At 34.1% G+C, this 16,291-nt stretch overlaps 1 protein-coding gene across 2 annotated transcripts; it reads left to right on the forward strand.

The window, feature by feature from the left end:
- The first annotated feature begins 1,144 nt into the window (after positions 1-1,144).
- LOC105791257 (hypothetical protein) lies at positions 1,145-3,488 on the forward strand. Of its 2 annotated transcripts, none has more exons than XR_008198936.1 (2): positions 1,145-2,882; positions 2,963-3,488. XR_008198936.1 is itself a non-coding variant. In XM_012619249.2 (2 exons), exon 2 carries the CDS (start codon positions 1,700-1,702, stop codon positions 2,138-2,140), a length of 441 nt encoding a protein of 146 aa, XP_012474703.1. In that variant the 5' UTR covers positions 1,145-1,345; positions 1,622-1,699; the 3' UTR covers positions 2,141-3,488. The 2 variants fall into 2 exon arrangements, 1 of the variants encoding a protein (XP_012474703.1); XM_012619249.2 differs by having other exon boundaries at positions 1,145-1,345; positions 1,622-3,488.
- The last annotated feature ends 12,803 nt before the right edge of the window (positions 3,489-16,291 follow it).

Consider the following 16,291-nt stretch of genomic DNA (forward strand, 5'->3'; position numbering starts at 1 on the left):
GTGGCAAACTCACCATCGTAGTAAATAACAGCATTAATACGTTCACTCATATTTGAAACTCTAACCTTCTTAGCCTCTCTAAATTGTTTCTGCTGTGACTTATGCATTCTAAGAACATTTTCTGCCTAATTTATAGCCTCAGCCCAAACATGCTACTGTAGCAAAATTGCGTCCACGAGGGCGCGATTTCACAAATTCTACTCAAATAGCATCCTGGTAGAAGCGATTTTATATTATTTGCTCAAAAACGTCAAAAAAAATTATTTCTTACATGAGCTACTATAGCAAAAGCGCGCTGACGAGGCCGCAATATCACAAATTCTTCTCAAATAGCATTCTGCTAGAAGTGATTTTATACTATTTGCTCAGAAACGTCAAAAAAATAATTATTTCTTCCGTGACCTACTGTAGCAAAAGCGCGTCCACGAGGGCGCTATTTCACAAATTTTTCTCAAATACCATCCTGCTAGAAGCGATTTTATATTATTTTATCAGAAACGTCAACTCGAAATTATTTCTTCCAGGACCCTAAAACCCTAAAAAGCCTGAATCCTAAACCCTAAAAGCCAAAAAAACCTAACATGAGAAATACCATGAAATCGCGTCCACGTCAGCGCGATGTCAGTGCAAGCGCTAGGACATCGCGTCCACGTCAGTGCGAGTTGCTGACGTGCACTGACATCGCGCTGACGTGGACTCAATTTCACGGTTTTTAAATCATTCCGGTAAATAATAAAATAATAGACTCATTTCGATAATTTTTGAAAAAAAAAGAACTTTTATTAGTAAATTGCCCTTACTGGTCTAAATTTTCAAAAATTTAGCTTATTTTTTAATTTTAAAAGAAAACAGTTTTATTTGGTAATTTAGTCTAGGAAAACGTTAGACACGTGGCAATAGTTAAGTAGAAAAAGGGGAAACTGGAAAGAGAAATAAAGGGTAAACGGAAGAGACAAATTCAAAGGTGACAGTGACTTGAAGTTTCTGTTTTTTGTTTTTCAATTGGTCGTTGGTACAGTGCGAAATTACATGTGAAATTTGTTTGGCCCCCACACCAAACAGCTACCCACTCTGTCAGAACTTATACGTCCTTTAGCGGACGTGTTATGTCCAAAACAAAAACTCCTCCTAAATGCTTTGATTTTTGGTTGGATTTTTACTAAGGGCGCGCCGCGTCAACCCCCACTCCCCATTCTTCGGCTCCCTAATTTTAACTAATTTAACCCACTTCCACTTACCCGTTCCTTTATATATGCTTCCCCCACCCTCTCCTCCTTTTCCCCATTTCTTCTTGTTGACACAGACTTCTCTACTTTTTCTAGGTTCCTCACTGTTCCGGCGCCAGGTTTGTTTCTTTTTCTTTTCCCCATTATGTCCTCGTTTGAGAATTAGTATCCGTTTGTGATTTGATCATGTGCATACGTGATGGGCTAGTTCTTTAAATCTTTGATCTTCAGCTGGGTTTGGTCGTTTTATAATTTCCTTCCCGTGCATGACTACATTTTTAGAGTAGGATTTTGACCCCCCCCAAAAAATAGTAGTTAGCTAGCATCAGAAGAGAACCCAGCCAAAATATATCAAAATTTTGACTCAATTTTTGATATTATGTTGGGTTCTGCAGAAGAACGTTTGAGTTCTACACGGTTTGAAGCTTTTGGAATTTCACCGTAGATAAAAAACTTTTTTGGTCTCAAAGGCAATGGAGGTATACGGCAAAACCATGGCTGCTGCCCCTGCAAATGTTATTTTTTTGTCTACTATTCTAGGCCGTGACGGGCCTTTTCCTGTTCACAAATGTGATTGGAAATGCCAAAATGAACATGTTTGTGGCAACATGTATCGCTGCAAACTAACAGGAACCACACATATCTGTGACAAGAACTGTAACCAGAGAATTTTGTATGATAACCATAGTTCCCTTTGCCGGGCAAGCGGCCAGGTCTTTCCGCTTTCTCAAGCTGAGGAACAGGTGATCAGAGGCGTCAGGAGGAAGCTTGATGCTGACAATTTCCCACCCTCTGATAGCTGTGGTTTTAAGCGCAGACGTGATGCGCAGATTCGTCCTTCTCCTTTTGAGAGATCTTTCTCTGCTGTTAGTCCCATCTGCAGCCAAGTTGGAGATGGCATGGACTTGAGCTAGATTAGTTTCGAATTTAGATTACATATACCGCATCCTATTCTTAACCTTAAGGACTTTTTATCTTGTTTCACTTATCTAGTTCCCATTGGAACTTATTTCATGGGACAAATATGGATAAATGGATAATAGACCTGATGATGGTAGATAGTTCTACCTGCCTCTAGGAAGAACGTTTTTATTTCTTACCTTCTCTTATGCTATGTAGCCCTTTCCTAGCTTAATTTTGAGAAATCAAATTTACTTCACTTTCTGTCCAACTGATCTACCTTGATTTATCAACTATGGTGCTTCTAGGTCTGTAATAAGAGTTTTATTCTAAAGATCTTCGTCTATCTATTCCTTGGTTATTTATGTTTATTCTAATTGTTAATGTTGTGGCATCTTTAATTTATTTTTTCCAGCATCAATATTTTTTGATGGATGGTGCCATATTCATTTTTAATCTAGCTCTAAATCCACAGATTCAATTCTATTGTTTTGTGTTCTTTTTGCAACAATTGTATTTAATTCTGTGGTTTGCTGTTATATTTGATTTGATTCCATAACCTCTATCGCTTTTTGGTTTGACCAGTGAATGTAGGTTGAAGAGGAATGGCATGGCTGTTGTCATGTGTTTATTATATGCTAAGTTTATACTTTTATATTTTTTTTTCCTGTTAATTTGTTATATAAGATCCTGAAGTAAATGTTGGTTTTGCAGGGTTGAAAGTGCTATTCAGGAGAGTTAAAATATGCTTTTGCAGTAGGGAATGAAATTTTCACTTTCTAAGTTTCGTGGATTAAAATGTTCTGACTTTGCTTATTTTAATCATTTTTGTGCAGGTATATCTGTGATTGATTGTATTGGATATCAAACGCATGCCTATTACTGCTGATGGCCTTGACTGTATGTTACGTTTACACCTTTGCGGCTTGATGTTGGCATTCTGGCTTTTGGAGGGATTTCCCTCATACAGTGCATGATGGTTCAACCTTATTCATTCTCAAATCATATGGGCATCTTCAGGCAGCTACAGGGTAGTGCTACATGGCCATGTATAAAGGTGTACTGTTTGAGTTTTGCACATGGAAGAACTGCTTCATGCTAGTGTTTAGTAATTGCCATGTATTTACAGCTTTGATGGGGTGAAGAAAGGAATTGGTATCTTCTGCTCGGCTGCTCATAATAAATGTGCTGATGCTGTCTTTTTGAATTAAAATAAACATCTTTGGTTTCAAGCCTGGTTTGCTGAAACTAATGGAGAGTTTTGGGTAAGGTGAGTGATCTTACTGCCTAATTGCTTGGTTAAGCTACTTGCTATAATCTTTATACTGACCATGAAATAACATTATTGTTTGACTTCCACTACATCAGTTGCTCAAAACATTTCTTTGGTGGACCCTGCTCTCAATGAACTCCATGAATTTTTTTGGCTATTTTTAGAGTTAAGAGATGAAATCTTAGGACTAAAATCGAACATAAACATCTCGAAAACAATATCCAATTATTCTAAATTTAAGTTGATTACACAAAAAACGGCACTTTAATGACTTCTCCCAATAGAAAAGTACATTTCCCCTCACCATCCTGGTAACTTGAAAATTACCAAGTAATGTATTAAAATTTGACCATGACTACACATTATAATATTAATAATGTGTTGTGTCTAAATTATTATTAATGACTTACCTATGGATTGGATCTAGATTTCATATAAAACTTTTCATCATAATGTAATTCACTTCACCTACAAAAAATTCCAGGCGGCGTTAGAACTTTCAAGATATTTCCTATAACAGTAGTAGCATATACGACAACTAAACAAGGTTGTAGGTAAAGCATTTGGGCTGTTGGGACGACTGCTGAAGTGAAGAATTTGCCTCTAGCATAATTTTTATTTACAAATTCTTTCAAGTTTTCAAAGTAATCGTGGATTTGAAAGATTATTATATTAGGAGTCGGATTATATTTAGTTTTTTATTTAAAAATAGATAAATTAATTTTTATACTTTAGATTAAAGATCATATTGGTCTTTTTATTAAATATTTTATCTATTTGTACTATTAAAACTAACGTATCTAACAAAGATAATAAGAGTGACACGTGACATGCTATGTACACCACATGTTGATGGATAAAATTAAATTTTAATAGTAGAAATAAATGAAATTTTTAATAAAAGTGCCAGTTTGTTTTAGATTCAAAATACATAAATTAATTTATCTTTTTAATAAAAATATAATCTAACTCTTAATATAAAAGTGCGTATGATATTTTTATCCGGATTTGTCCTATACCACCGATTCACCTACATTTTGAGCTTACCTGCCAATGTAACAATTATATTTACCGCAAGGATAGGATATATATGCTTAACAAACAAAAATACTATGAACTCTCCTTCAAAATAATAATAATAATAATAATAATAATAATAATAATAATATTATGAACTCAGTATATTTAAATATTTAAACACAATTAAAATAAATAAAATATATATTTTATGATTTTTGGCATTTATTAGTTTAATTTATATTTATATTTACATTATTAATAAAAAATTTAGGAAACACATTAGATATTCTTGAAGCTAAAACAGCCATTAGATGATTCTGCAGCAAATAAAAGAAAAGGACTAAATATATACATATATATAAATTTACCATTTAATGGGGTTTTATTAAAATAATATAAAAAATTTAATTACAAAATGAGATAACTGTAGATTAATTACAAAATCGAGTAATTTTACAGTAAAATTAAATTTTGTCAATGTGTCAGGGCATAGTTATAAAAAATATTATTTTAATAATAATAATAATAAAATAATTATAAAATTATATTTTAATGTAAAAGGGATGAAGTCAAATTATCGGTGACACCCTTTTTTCCTTCGTGACTTTTAATTTTATTTTTATTTTTGAAGTGGTTGTAGTATAATTTTGAATTTCATACCTCTATTTTATGAAAATTAGAAGTTAGTCTTTTATTTTAATTTATCATAATTTGATATTTATATGATTTCAAATTTAAAAGTTAGTCAAATTATTTAATACTATTAAACTCAATCATCAAATTACTTACTTCAAGATCAACCGCTTATCAAATTTATATGCAAAGAATTAATAAAATTATCAATTCAACAATTTATATGTGACAAATTAGAAAATTTTGATAATTTTATGTTTTATGTTTTCTCATGTTTTAATTATTTTTCTGTATTATATATATTTTCTATAATTATACAATATCTAGTATTATTAAGTTTATTTTAAGTTTTCTCTTTACTTTATAAAAACTGAAAAATTAATCCCTTTACTTTAATTTGTTAAAATTTAATCCTCATACATTATTAAAATTAATCTAATTGTTGATAAAAATATATAAACTTGAACCATTGATTCTTTTCTAATTTGCCTCATATAAATTGTTAAATTAATGATTTTATTAATTATAATAATAAAAGACTAACTTCTATTTTTCATAAAATAGATGTACGAAATTCAAAGTTATATTACAATCACCCCAAATTAAAAAAAACACACACTAAAAGTCATTCCTCATAATTTAGTTTCACCATTTTTACATTAAAATATTATTTTTATAGCTATGCTGCACAATACCACTGTAAAAATTACTCTATTTACATAATTAATCTACAACGTATCCTATTTATATAATTAATTTTTATATTATTTTGATAAAAAATATAATGTTTTACCGGTATTTTATCTAGCGCTGCAAAGGCAGATGTTATGTTTTACAATTTGATGGCAATTTATATTCTGGAATTGTGAAAGATGCTTACTTAGAAGTTGAAGAAGCCAAATGCACTAAATTAAAGAAACCACTTAAATGTAATCATTTTTCTTTCTTAGATGAGATCACTGTTCTTTTATTTGAATATAGTAGATTCTTTTATTATTTATCACAAAAGTTAATTCTTAAAATATATATTCTTTTAGTATTATTTTAATATTTATAGATGTCGAGTTTAATAAAATATATTATATCATTAAATTTTTACACCTTATGAAAATCAAGATAATCATTATAGAATGATTAAAGTATCTAGACAACGATGAGTGTCAAGTTTCGTGCAAAACAATTAAATTTTAAACTATAACAATATAATTTAAATTTATAATAGTTGTTATAATATTTAAATGGAACTCAAGACCGATGAGTGTCGAGTTCTTTTTAAAAGTTAAAAGAAAAATAGATTGTATTCTTAACCATTATTTGAAGGGGAAAATGAAATTTTAAATTGATCTAGCCACTTATGGGTGTTGAGGTTCTCTTAAAATCTTCCCAATAAAACCCTAATTTTAAAACTTATAAATAGGCCATCCAACTTGTTAGTAGTCAACCACATTCTATTTAATATTTTCAAATTTTAAATTTTCAATCATACCCTAATGATTGTCCTCTTATTGAGGTTGGAGGGACATGTTGCTCAAAATTCCATAATATTGTAATATTCTCTAGTGGCTCGATGTCGTAGTAATATGTGTGAAGATTTGCCTAATAACAAAATAATTCCTTACATAACAATTGCCAGTTTATTCCACGCTAGTCAAATTGGGAAAGTTATTTTAATGATTTGACATAAAGAGTCTCAATGCTACTTCTTAAATGATTTAATTCATGACCCTTTAAGTATACTTATTTTCCCACATTGGTACTTCAATTTTTTGTATCCCAATTTGATACCTAAAATATCATTTGGTTATAGATTTATTATCCAAAATTTAACCGACGTTTAAAAAATTCCCAATCAAATCATGTGATTTGCCTTTGTTGACTATTCAATTCATAAAAGAATTATTAAAATTATTTTTATTAAAATAAAAAACCTTTTCAAAAATATAATTAAAAAGATATTAATAATAATAATAAAACCTAACCTAAACTATCTCTAACCCATCTCTCAGCCTCCTTCACACCATCTATCATCTAATCCCATATTATTAAAGAAAGAACAAGAACAACATATGCAAGATGAAGAAAATTGATAGATTTTTCAAAAAGAAAACCAAGAAATAGTGAGGAGATAAGTCTTTTTTTTTTTTTTTTGCCTTTTCTTGGGTTCTCTGATTTTCCAAAGAAAAATCCCACCTTACTTTTGCTTTGGCTCTTTGATTTTTTTGTAGACAAGCCTCTTTCTTCTTCTTAATCTCATTGTTACGAGTTGAATCAAAAAGGAAAAAGAAAATAGGATTAAGAAAAGAAAAATAAGAGAGTAACAACAGAGAATTCAAAAGAAGCAGTAGTTCATTCTTGAAATTTCATAACTGCTTCTCAAGTTCCTTCATTGCTAAAAAGGCAAGGCAATTACAGGCGAGGGAAAATTGGTTATTCAACTATCATGAGACAGTTGTTAACCATTAGTCTAATGCACATCGTTTCATTAAAATTGAATTTCAATAAACTAAAACACAACCTTAAGTGCACCGTATTGACTCCTAATGTTAAACTCACTATTTCACTAAAGTTTTAAACATTAAACGCTGCGTTGTAGAACTAACATAAGCAAAAACAACTGTCATGACATTTTTTATTCCTAATTTAAAACAACCCATAATAAATACTCCTCAGGTGAGAGGATCCTTGTCCTTAAAGATCAAAATCAAGGAATCGTTGTTGCAAATCATGGAGAACCTCCCATGTGGCATCCTCAGGGAATATGTTAGTGTCACGAGCCAAGATGCAAAGCCCGTGACCATCGTAAAAAATGCATCCCATGGAGGTTTATTAGCTAGATGAGGATCATTTTACCTACGAGAACTGGCCCGATTCAAGGAACTGATGGAGAAGCTGGACTATTTGAAGCCCAGGTGGCCCAATGAAGTAAATATGAAAAATTAGGCTACCTTGGTAAGTAGGGAAACTAATCTTAGAAGATTGAAGAGAATAATATCTGATAAGATTAGATTTGATTTAATTGTATAAATCTTGTAAATCCCTTAATTGTAGGGATAGGCTTGATCTCGTTCGTCAATGTAAATTTAACTAGACCGTTGGATTTGGGGGAGCTCAACTATAAATAGAGAGCCTCCCCCTCAATTGTAAATCATCCACTATATCCATTATTTTGTATTCTTTGAAAGTGAATAATAAATTGAAAGCACTTACTCAAACACTTCTCATGCATTATTTTTCTATGGCTATTATATTCTTGTGAGCTTTCTTTTGGCTTGTGTTGCTTTTGCTATATAAATTGGTGCATTGGAGAAATTCTGTGAGAATCTTCATCTTGTGGGAGTTAGGCTGACTTAGGCATATTTGAAACGATAAAATTGCCTAAGGCTGCACAAATTGCGAGACTAAAGTTCTAGCCCTGTGTCAATTGGTATCAGAGTTTAGTTTGCGAATGCATTGTTTGAGATGTTGAAAAAAGTTACCAATCAGAGTGAGCCAATGAAGACCTGTGGAAGGGCCAGAAAAGTAAGTTGATCGAGGGACATACTTATGACTCTGGAAAATTGGGTGGTTAATCTCGAGGAGCCCATTAGAGACGTGAGGAAGACACTCGAGGAAGTCGATGGAGGACTCACTGAAGGGCTGCAATCAATGAATGAGTAGCTCAAGGATTATGTGTGGGAGTTTCTTAGTTTTATGAAGAATAAGCTGACAGGAAGGGATGATGCTCTCGAGTCTATGGTGTTAGCCCTGAAGGAAGAGATCACTGAGCTTAAGGAGGAGCTCAAGATTTATAAGGTTGCCTTAAGTAATGGGATGTTGGCTTTGAGGCCGAAGCAAATAAGCAATGGATGTTCCCAAATCGAAAGAGTTTAAAGGGGCAAGGTCCACAAAAGAAGTGCACAAATTTCTTTGGGCAATGGAGTAATACTTCCAGGCAATGAGCATCGAGGATTATGCTACTAAGGTAAACAATGTTACTTTGTATTTAACTGACGTTGCTTTGTTATGGTGGCATGGTAGATCCATAAATGTGAGACGTGGTGGGACTGAAATTGGAACTTGGGTAGAGTTTTAAAAGGAATTCAAGGCACAATTTTACCCAGAGTATGTCGAGGACAGCTCGAGCAAATTTGCGACGGCTTATACAACAAGGCACAGTTAGGAAGTATGTGCGAGAGTTCAGTGAACTCATGCTCTAGATTTCTAATTTGAGCGAAAATGAGATATTTTTCTCCTTTATGGATGGGTTGAAGACATGGGTGAAGCAAGAGTTGCAACGTTGATGAGTTCAGGAACTTACCAAAGCCATGATGGTAGCGGAGTTCTTAGTTGAACTTGTTCTGAGGAAAAATAAGTTCGAGTCTTCCAAGCCCAATGCGAAGGGAAATGATGGAGGAGACCGTGAGAAAGATGAAGAGGGGACATAACGATGATAGAAATGGTAGTAGTAGCGACAGTGGTAATGGGAATCCATGAAATGGGAAGTAGAGACCTAACAACCCGAGGGAGAAAGGGAGCAAGATAAGATGCTACGTTTGCAAAGGATCGTATAGAATTAGAAACTTCCCTAAGATATCTATGTTTTTTACTATCAAAAGGAAAGATAAGTCAGAGGAAGCACCCATGAAGCTTGGTGCGATCATGAGTAGAAGCGATACCAGTAGGGTCAAACCTAGTAACAAGAAGCCAATGAAGTGTTGCTTTTATAGTGGTCCGCATAAGATGCAAAGTTGTCTGGAGTGAGTTAAGCCATCCACAACCAGTAAAGGGGAGGAAGTGGAGCCTGATGAGAGGAAGACATCGAAGCTTAATCCAATGGTACTCAATCCTACAAAAGGGAACAATCGAGAGGTAGGGTTGATGTTTGTGGACATCAACATCGTAAGTCAGAAGATGAGTGCTCTTGTTGATACAAGAGCATCAAACTTATTCATATTGAAAAATTCTATGAAGAAACTTGGTCTTTCAATTAGGAAATTGAATAAGAAGGTCAATATGGTAAATTTTGAGGAGTCCCCAACTGTGGGAGTAGCTCAGGGCGTGGAGCTAAAAATCGATGAATGGAAGGGTAATAAAGATTTTGAGGTAATCTAGTTAGATGATTACGATTTTGTGCTTGGCTTAAACTTTCTTGACAGGATTAATGCAGTTTTTTTCCTTGGGTCGATCAAATTTATATCGATCGCTAATGGTCTGTTATCATGAATTGTTGTGCTCGTGAATCGAGATATGAAGGTTGGGTCCAAGGTGTTTTCGGTAATCCAGCTAGCAGAGGATGTTTCATATGGGAGAAACATTAACTCAGTAGATCAGGCTGCTAAGGAAACCCCTTTGGAAATGCTAGTGGGGTATGAAACTGATATACGGCCCGTAGACTCATTAGTGGAGCTATCACCTATGAGAGAGGTGGGTTGTGTATCGAACTTCGAGGGAAAATTAGTGATGCAATCTAGATAATTGAGACGAGTAAATGCTACGAGCGAGGTATATCTTAAACACTCTGATAGTGTTTTTCATTCTAACTTGTTGGCTTTGCAAAGACACAGAGGCCCTTTCAGAGTTCAGAAGAGGGTAAGCTGAGTGGCTTACAAACCTGAGTTAGCGGGAATACTTAAGATTAACCTGGTGTTCAAAGTGATGGTGTCGAAACTTGTTTGTGTGGATCAAAAGGATCCGGATTGAGGCAAGTCAGAATGTGGGCAAGTAAGAGTGATGGACTCTTACAAACAAGATGTACCAAAAATGAGTGGAATAGATCGAGCTGAGAGGCAACAGAAGTCAAGGAAAAATTTTTAAGGGGCGGGACAACTCGGTAGTGAGAGTAGTCAGGAAGTAGCTAAGGCGTCGAGTAAGTTCTGAGACAAATCAAGCCAATGCCATTCAGAGAGCGTAACGATGACATTGTGAGAATGGGTAGGGGAGAGTGTCACGGGCCAAGGTGCAAAGCCCATAACCATCGCACAAAATGCATCCTATGGAGGTCTATTAGTTAGATAAGGATCATTTTACCCACATAACTGACCCGACTCAAATAACTAATGGAGAAGCCTATCTATTTGAAGCCTGGGTGGCCCAATGAAACAAATATGAAAAATTAAGCTACCTTGGTAAGTAAGGAAACTAATCTTGGAAGATTAAAGAGAATAATATTTGATAAGATTAGATTTGATTTTCTTGTTTAAATCTTGTAAATCCCTTAATTGTAGGGATAGGCTTTATCTCGTCTGTCGATATAAATTTAGCTAGACTGTTGGATTTGGGGGAGCTTAACTATAAATAGAGAACCTCTTCCTCAGTTGTAAACCATCCATTTTTTTATTCTTTGAGAGTGAATACTAAATTGAGAACATTTACTCAAACACCTCTCGTGTATTATTTTTCTGTGGCTATACTGTTCTTGTGAGCATTCTTTTTGCTTGTGTTGCTTCCGGTATATAAGTTGGTGCATTAGAGAAATTCTGTGAGAATCCTCGTCTTGTGGGAGTTAGGCTGACTTAGGCGTATTTGAAATGATAAAATCGCCTAAAGTTGCATTGATTGTGAGACTAAAGTTCTAGCTCTGTGACATTAGCCCATTCAATCAACACTTCCATGATAGCTTGGTTGCCCCTTCGAACCATGCGTCTATCGAGGATACAACTTGGTTCCTTAAGTATAGCTCCATCAAGACCTACTAGAGGCAGATTCAATTGAGTTAGTTGCTTCCCAACATGGCGTTTAAGCTGAGACATATGAAAGGTAGGGTTGATTTGAGTGTCTGGTGGCAATTGGAGTTTATATGCTACCTTTCAAACTTTAGCCTCCACAACAAAAGGACCAAAAAACTTGAAAGAGAGTTTTTGGTTCATGATCTTCCAAATTGAATGTTGTCGATAGGGTTGGAGCTTAAGGTAAACCATGTTACCAACTTAGAAAGTTCTATCACTCCTCTTACAGTTAGCAAACTACTTCATCCTGTCTTAGGCCCTCTTGAGGTGAAAATGAAGAAGTTTCGTTGCTGTTTCACTCTATTACAGCCTTCTATCAACATACTGAACAGTGGAGGATCCTACTAGATAAGGTAAGTGTTGAGGTGGTGGCTGATCATAAAGGGCCTCATACGAGGTCATTTGTATAACTAAATGGAAGGTAGAATTGTACCAACATTCAGCTAAAGGTAGCCAGCAACACCAGCCCCTAGGGCGTTCACCAGTCATACATTGTAGGTAGCTCTCCAAACATCGGTTGAACTATAGACTCAGTCATAGTTGAATGGAAGATAAAATTGATAGATGTAAGCATGTGCCTAACTTAGTAAATATGTCTACTACTACAAGAATAGTGTCCGTTCCTCTTGAAGAAAGCAATCACTCAATGAAGTCCATGCTGATAGCAGACCATGGTTTTAAGCTTTAAGGCCTGTGTTTACAATGAACCTACATTATAAGCCAATTACTATTTTTTTTTTAAAAATTATCCTAATTTTGTGCACCTATCTTAACTTAAGTGTCTTGGGAATCAACATTTAAGGAAATTTTTCATAAAATGTATGTGCTCATGCTTATAAAATAAAGTGAAGAAAAGTTCGCTTTGTCTTCAAAAAGGAAAAATGTATGAGCTTGAGTTCAAAATAAGTTTGGGGGTGTTCCAAAGGTTCACTTGAAGAAAAAGGTTGAAATTTGAGAAAACCAAGACAAAGTTAAAAGTTAAGATTTTTGAAACCGTAATGTCTCATCTATTAAAATCCTTACCTTTAACCTAGCCCCATTACAACCTTATAAAAGACCTATTGATTTGATGATTATGTCAACTACATTAGTGGAAATGAAGTACTAAGTTCAACATATGAAGATCATAAATATGATTGTTTTGCTTGATTGATGAGAAAATGTATTGAATGAAGAATATTATCTATGGCTATGACATACATGCAAACTATGATTCATGTTGGAATATCTTGAAACTTAGAATAAAACTTTTAAAATGTTTGTATATGAGTTACTTGTTAATGAAGAAGATCTATGAGTATGAATTTATTGATTCATGATTATGAGACGAAGATTGATGCTATTTACACTCTTAATAAAATTTGCCTTAGCAAGACCCTGTGTTGTGTATGAACATTACTCGGGACGAGCAATGATTTAAGTTTGGGGGTGTGTAAACAGAAAAATATATAGGATTTTCCTATATAATTTATCGCCTTTTTACTTAAAATTGTTGTTAAAACCAAGTAATTGTTTAATAAATTAATGAAATATGTGAAAATAAGAAATTAGGACATAAAAATTACTAAAATTTGATTTTATGTTTTATTATATAGTTTTCATGCATAAAATGACTTATTTTATATTAATTTAAGCATATTATATTTATTGTAAGCTATGAAGTGGGCCATGCATGATTAAATTAAATAATAAAATATAATGTTATATTTTAATAATTCATTTTAAATATTTCATTAATAAAAATTGGGTTTAATTAAGTAAATTGATTAATTAATATTGTTAAATTAATTTATTGGTCCTCTAAACTATTTGCTATCTTTGACAGGTCTAAGAATTTTCTTCTAATTGCAAAACCGTCCAAGTAGGGACCAGGTCAACCCAATTTTCAGCTACACATGGCTGATTATCAACCAACTTTTGGTTTAATTATACAAGGTTCTCGAAGAATTGAAGAAATTAGAGATTTACCTAAAGATTTGCACTTGACCGAGTCTTAGTCCTGAATTGTTGTGGCATCCAAACTAACCAAAAATCAAGGAAAAATTAGCTTGATTTGCTTGATGTATGGCTGGCCAACCATGGGAGATTTTTCAAAGGATGAACACCTCTATTTTTAGTAAACTATCCCTCTCTCCTCACCTATAAATAAGACCCTCTCATTCATTCATCCATCATCCCTCACTTCTCATCATTCTCTCCTCTCTCAATTCTCTCAACTCTCTTAGCTCTCACACCTATCACCATCCTTGCATAATGGATTTCAGCAAATTAGCCTCTTAAAGAGCCCTTGGTCGGCCACCTTGGAGAGCCATCAACGAAGGAGCAAAGTAAAGGAGCGAAGGAGCATCATCAGTCAGAGTCTTGGGTGACAACCACTCTGAATTGGGTTTAATCTTTCTCTTCTTTAATTTAATTTAAAGATGTTTGCTATGAGTTCTTTGTTCTTGTTTACAACAATGATAACTTAATTTTATTTAAGTTAGGATGATTATTTTAATTAAATAATATTTATTTGATTCATGCTTATAATGTTTGTGCCTCAATCGATCATGTTTTCAATTAAAATCAAGTTTGTATTTCGTTTATACGTGATTGAAATGCACCTGAATTAGTTGAGCAATCCTAAACAAACGACGGCTAATGGACACATAATTGAAATGTGCATGCTCAATTTAGATCCTAACTCGATTAAATTGTAGGTTGCATAACAACCCTAACCAGGCTCTGTTATCTGTATAGTTTTTAGATTTGTGTGATTAAATTGTTTCAAACCTAACACGTCCCTGTTACCTCACACGAATGCTAAAAAACCCTTAGTAAATAAGGATTAGTAAAATGTGTATTTACGAAGTAAAGGATTCCGAAAGGACCTAATTTGGTTTCCAAACTCATGAAAGATCGAGTTGCCATGGAATATTTTTCTGAATATTATTAAGCTTGATGATAATAAATTGAGCTTAATTAAAGTAATTGTCCTAGTTTATTTATGTTATAATTGTTGCAAATTGTGTTTAATTTTGCTAAAATCTACTTCATTCATATAGTCCGCATACTTAGGAAAACTTGCATTAGGGATTATTGCATTTAATTTATTTTAGACACCACGTCTCAACTATATTGTGTTTTTATTTTTTTTCAAATTATTAATATAATTTTACAAGTTAAGTGACTTAGCACAAGCACAATCCCTGTAGAGACGATAACTCGATACTTACTTATTACTTGATAACGACTGTGTACACTTACACAAACCCGAGCGTTACAGCTCTACACCTAAGGTCTCATCTAAAGTTCGGGCCTTCTCAACCAACTCATCAAAGACCTCAGCAGACTGTGCTACTAAATACAACTTAATATCCCGGTTCAATCAAAACCTGAACCTCATAAAACGACTAGCCTTTTGAGCCACCAACTCAAGCGTATATTGGCTCAGACACACAGACTCATTCACAGACAAAGCACCCTAGACCAAATCCATGAACTTGCATCTCCTCGCCTCCAGATGTTGCTCTCCCATAAACTTCCTCTGGAAAGAATCTAGGAAAAAGTCCCAATCCACCCTCTCAGGTGTAGTACCATATTCAACTATCACCCACCAGTGATAAGCCTCACCATCTAGAAACAACATAACACAACCAAGCTTATCCTCATCAGAACAACCCATCTGACCAAGGATACGAGTAACTCCCTCTAATTAGTACTCAGCATGAGTAAGGTTTCCTTCCCTAACTCTTCGAAACTCCTTACCACCTAGAGCTCGCAGACGCTCTAGTAGTAATCCCTGGCGGACAAGGGTAGCATTGGAACCAGTGATAAGCTGCAGTGCCCCGATCATCTCAGACATCAAGTGCTCAACTTGATCCAGATGAACATCCTCACACGACAGCGACGGTGCATCTCCATGCAGCGGCGGTGGTACATCCTCATGTGACTGTGGTGTGCTAGCAGAGCACCGCAACCACCTAGCCCTCATCACGACGGCATAACGTAGGTCGAATACTAAAGAAAAGGTAGGGAAAATGTACTAGGAGTAAGTAGCGGCAAGTGATCTAAGGCTTAACTAAGTAGAATTTCCTATAGGGCATTGTGTTCCCAATTCCTACCCCAAAAGTCACTTTATAAAACAAAGAACATGCAGGGGTAAAACAGACAATTTCAAGAAATATTATCAGGTAGGCTAGGCTTCGGGGTTACAAAATCTGTGACCTCTAATTTTTAACAAACCTGACTCTAATACCACCAAAATTGATCGGCTCGAATCCAAAGCGACATATTAGTCACTAAAGTGACTCTCCAACACAAAATCACCTAAAGCACACCCCAACCTTATAACACCTCAATTCTAACTAATAACTATTTAATCTATTTTTATTAGCCATTTCTCCTTAATCTGTTTATTAATTAAGGCTATATTAGCTAAGTTTTATTACCTTAATTCATACATACAACTCTAGTTAATCTAATTACAACTAATAAACAACATGTGTATAATAATTTAAACATTCAAAATCATGCTTAATAAACAAAAATTAAAA

This window comes from Gossypium raimondii, chromosome 8 (assembly GCF_025698545.1).
Source record: "Gossypium raimondii isolate GPD5lz chromosome 8, ASM2569854v1, whole genome shotgun sequence".
Lineage (NCBI taxonomy): Eukaryota > Viridiplantae > Streptophyta > Magnoliopsida > Malvales > Malvaceae > Gossypium > Gossypium raimondii.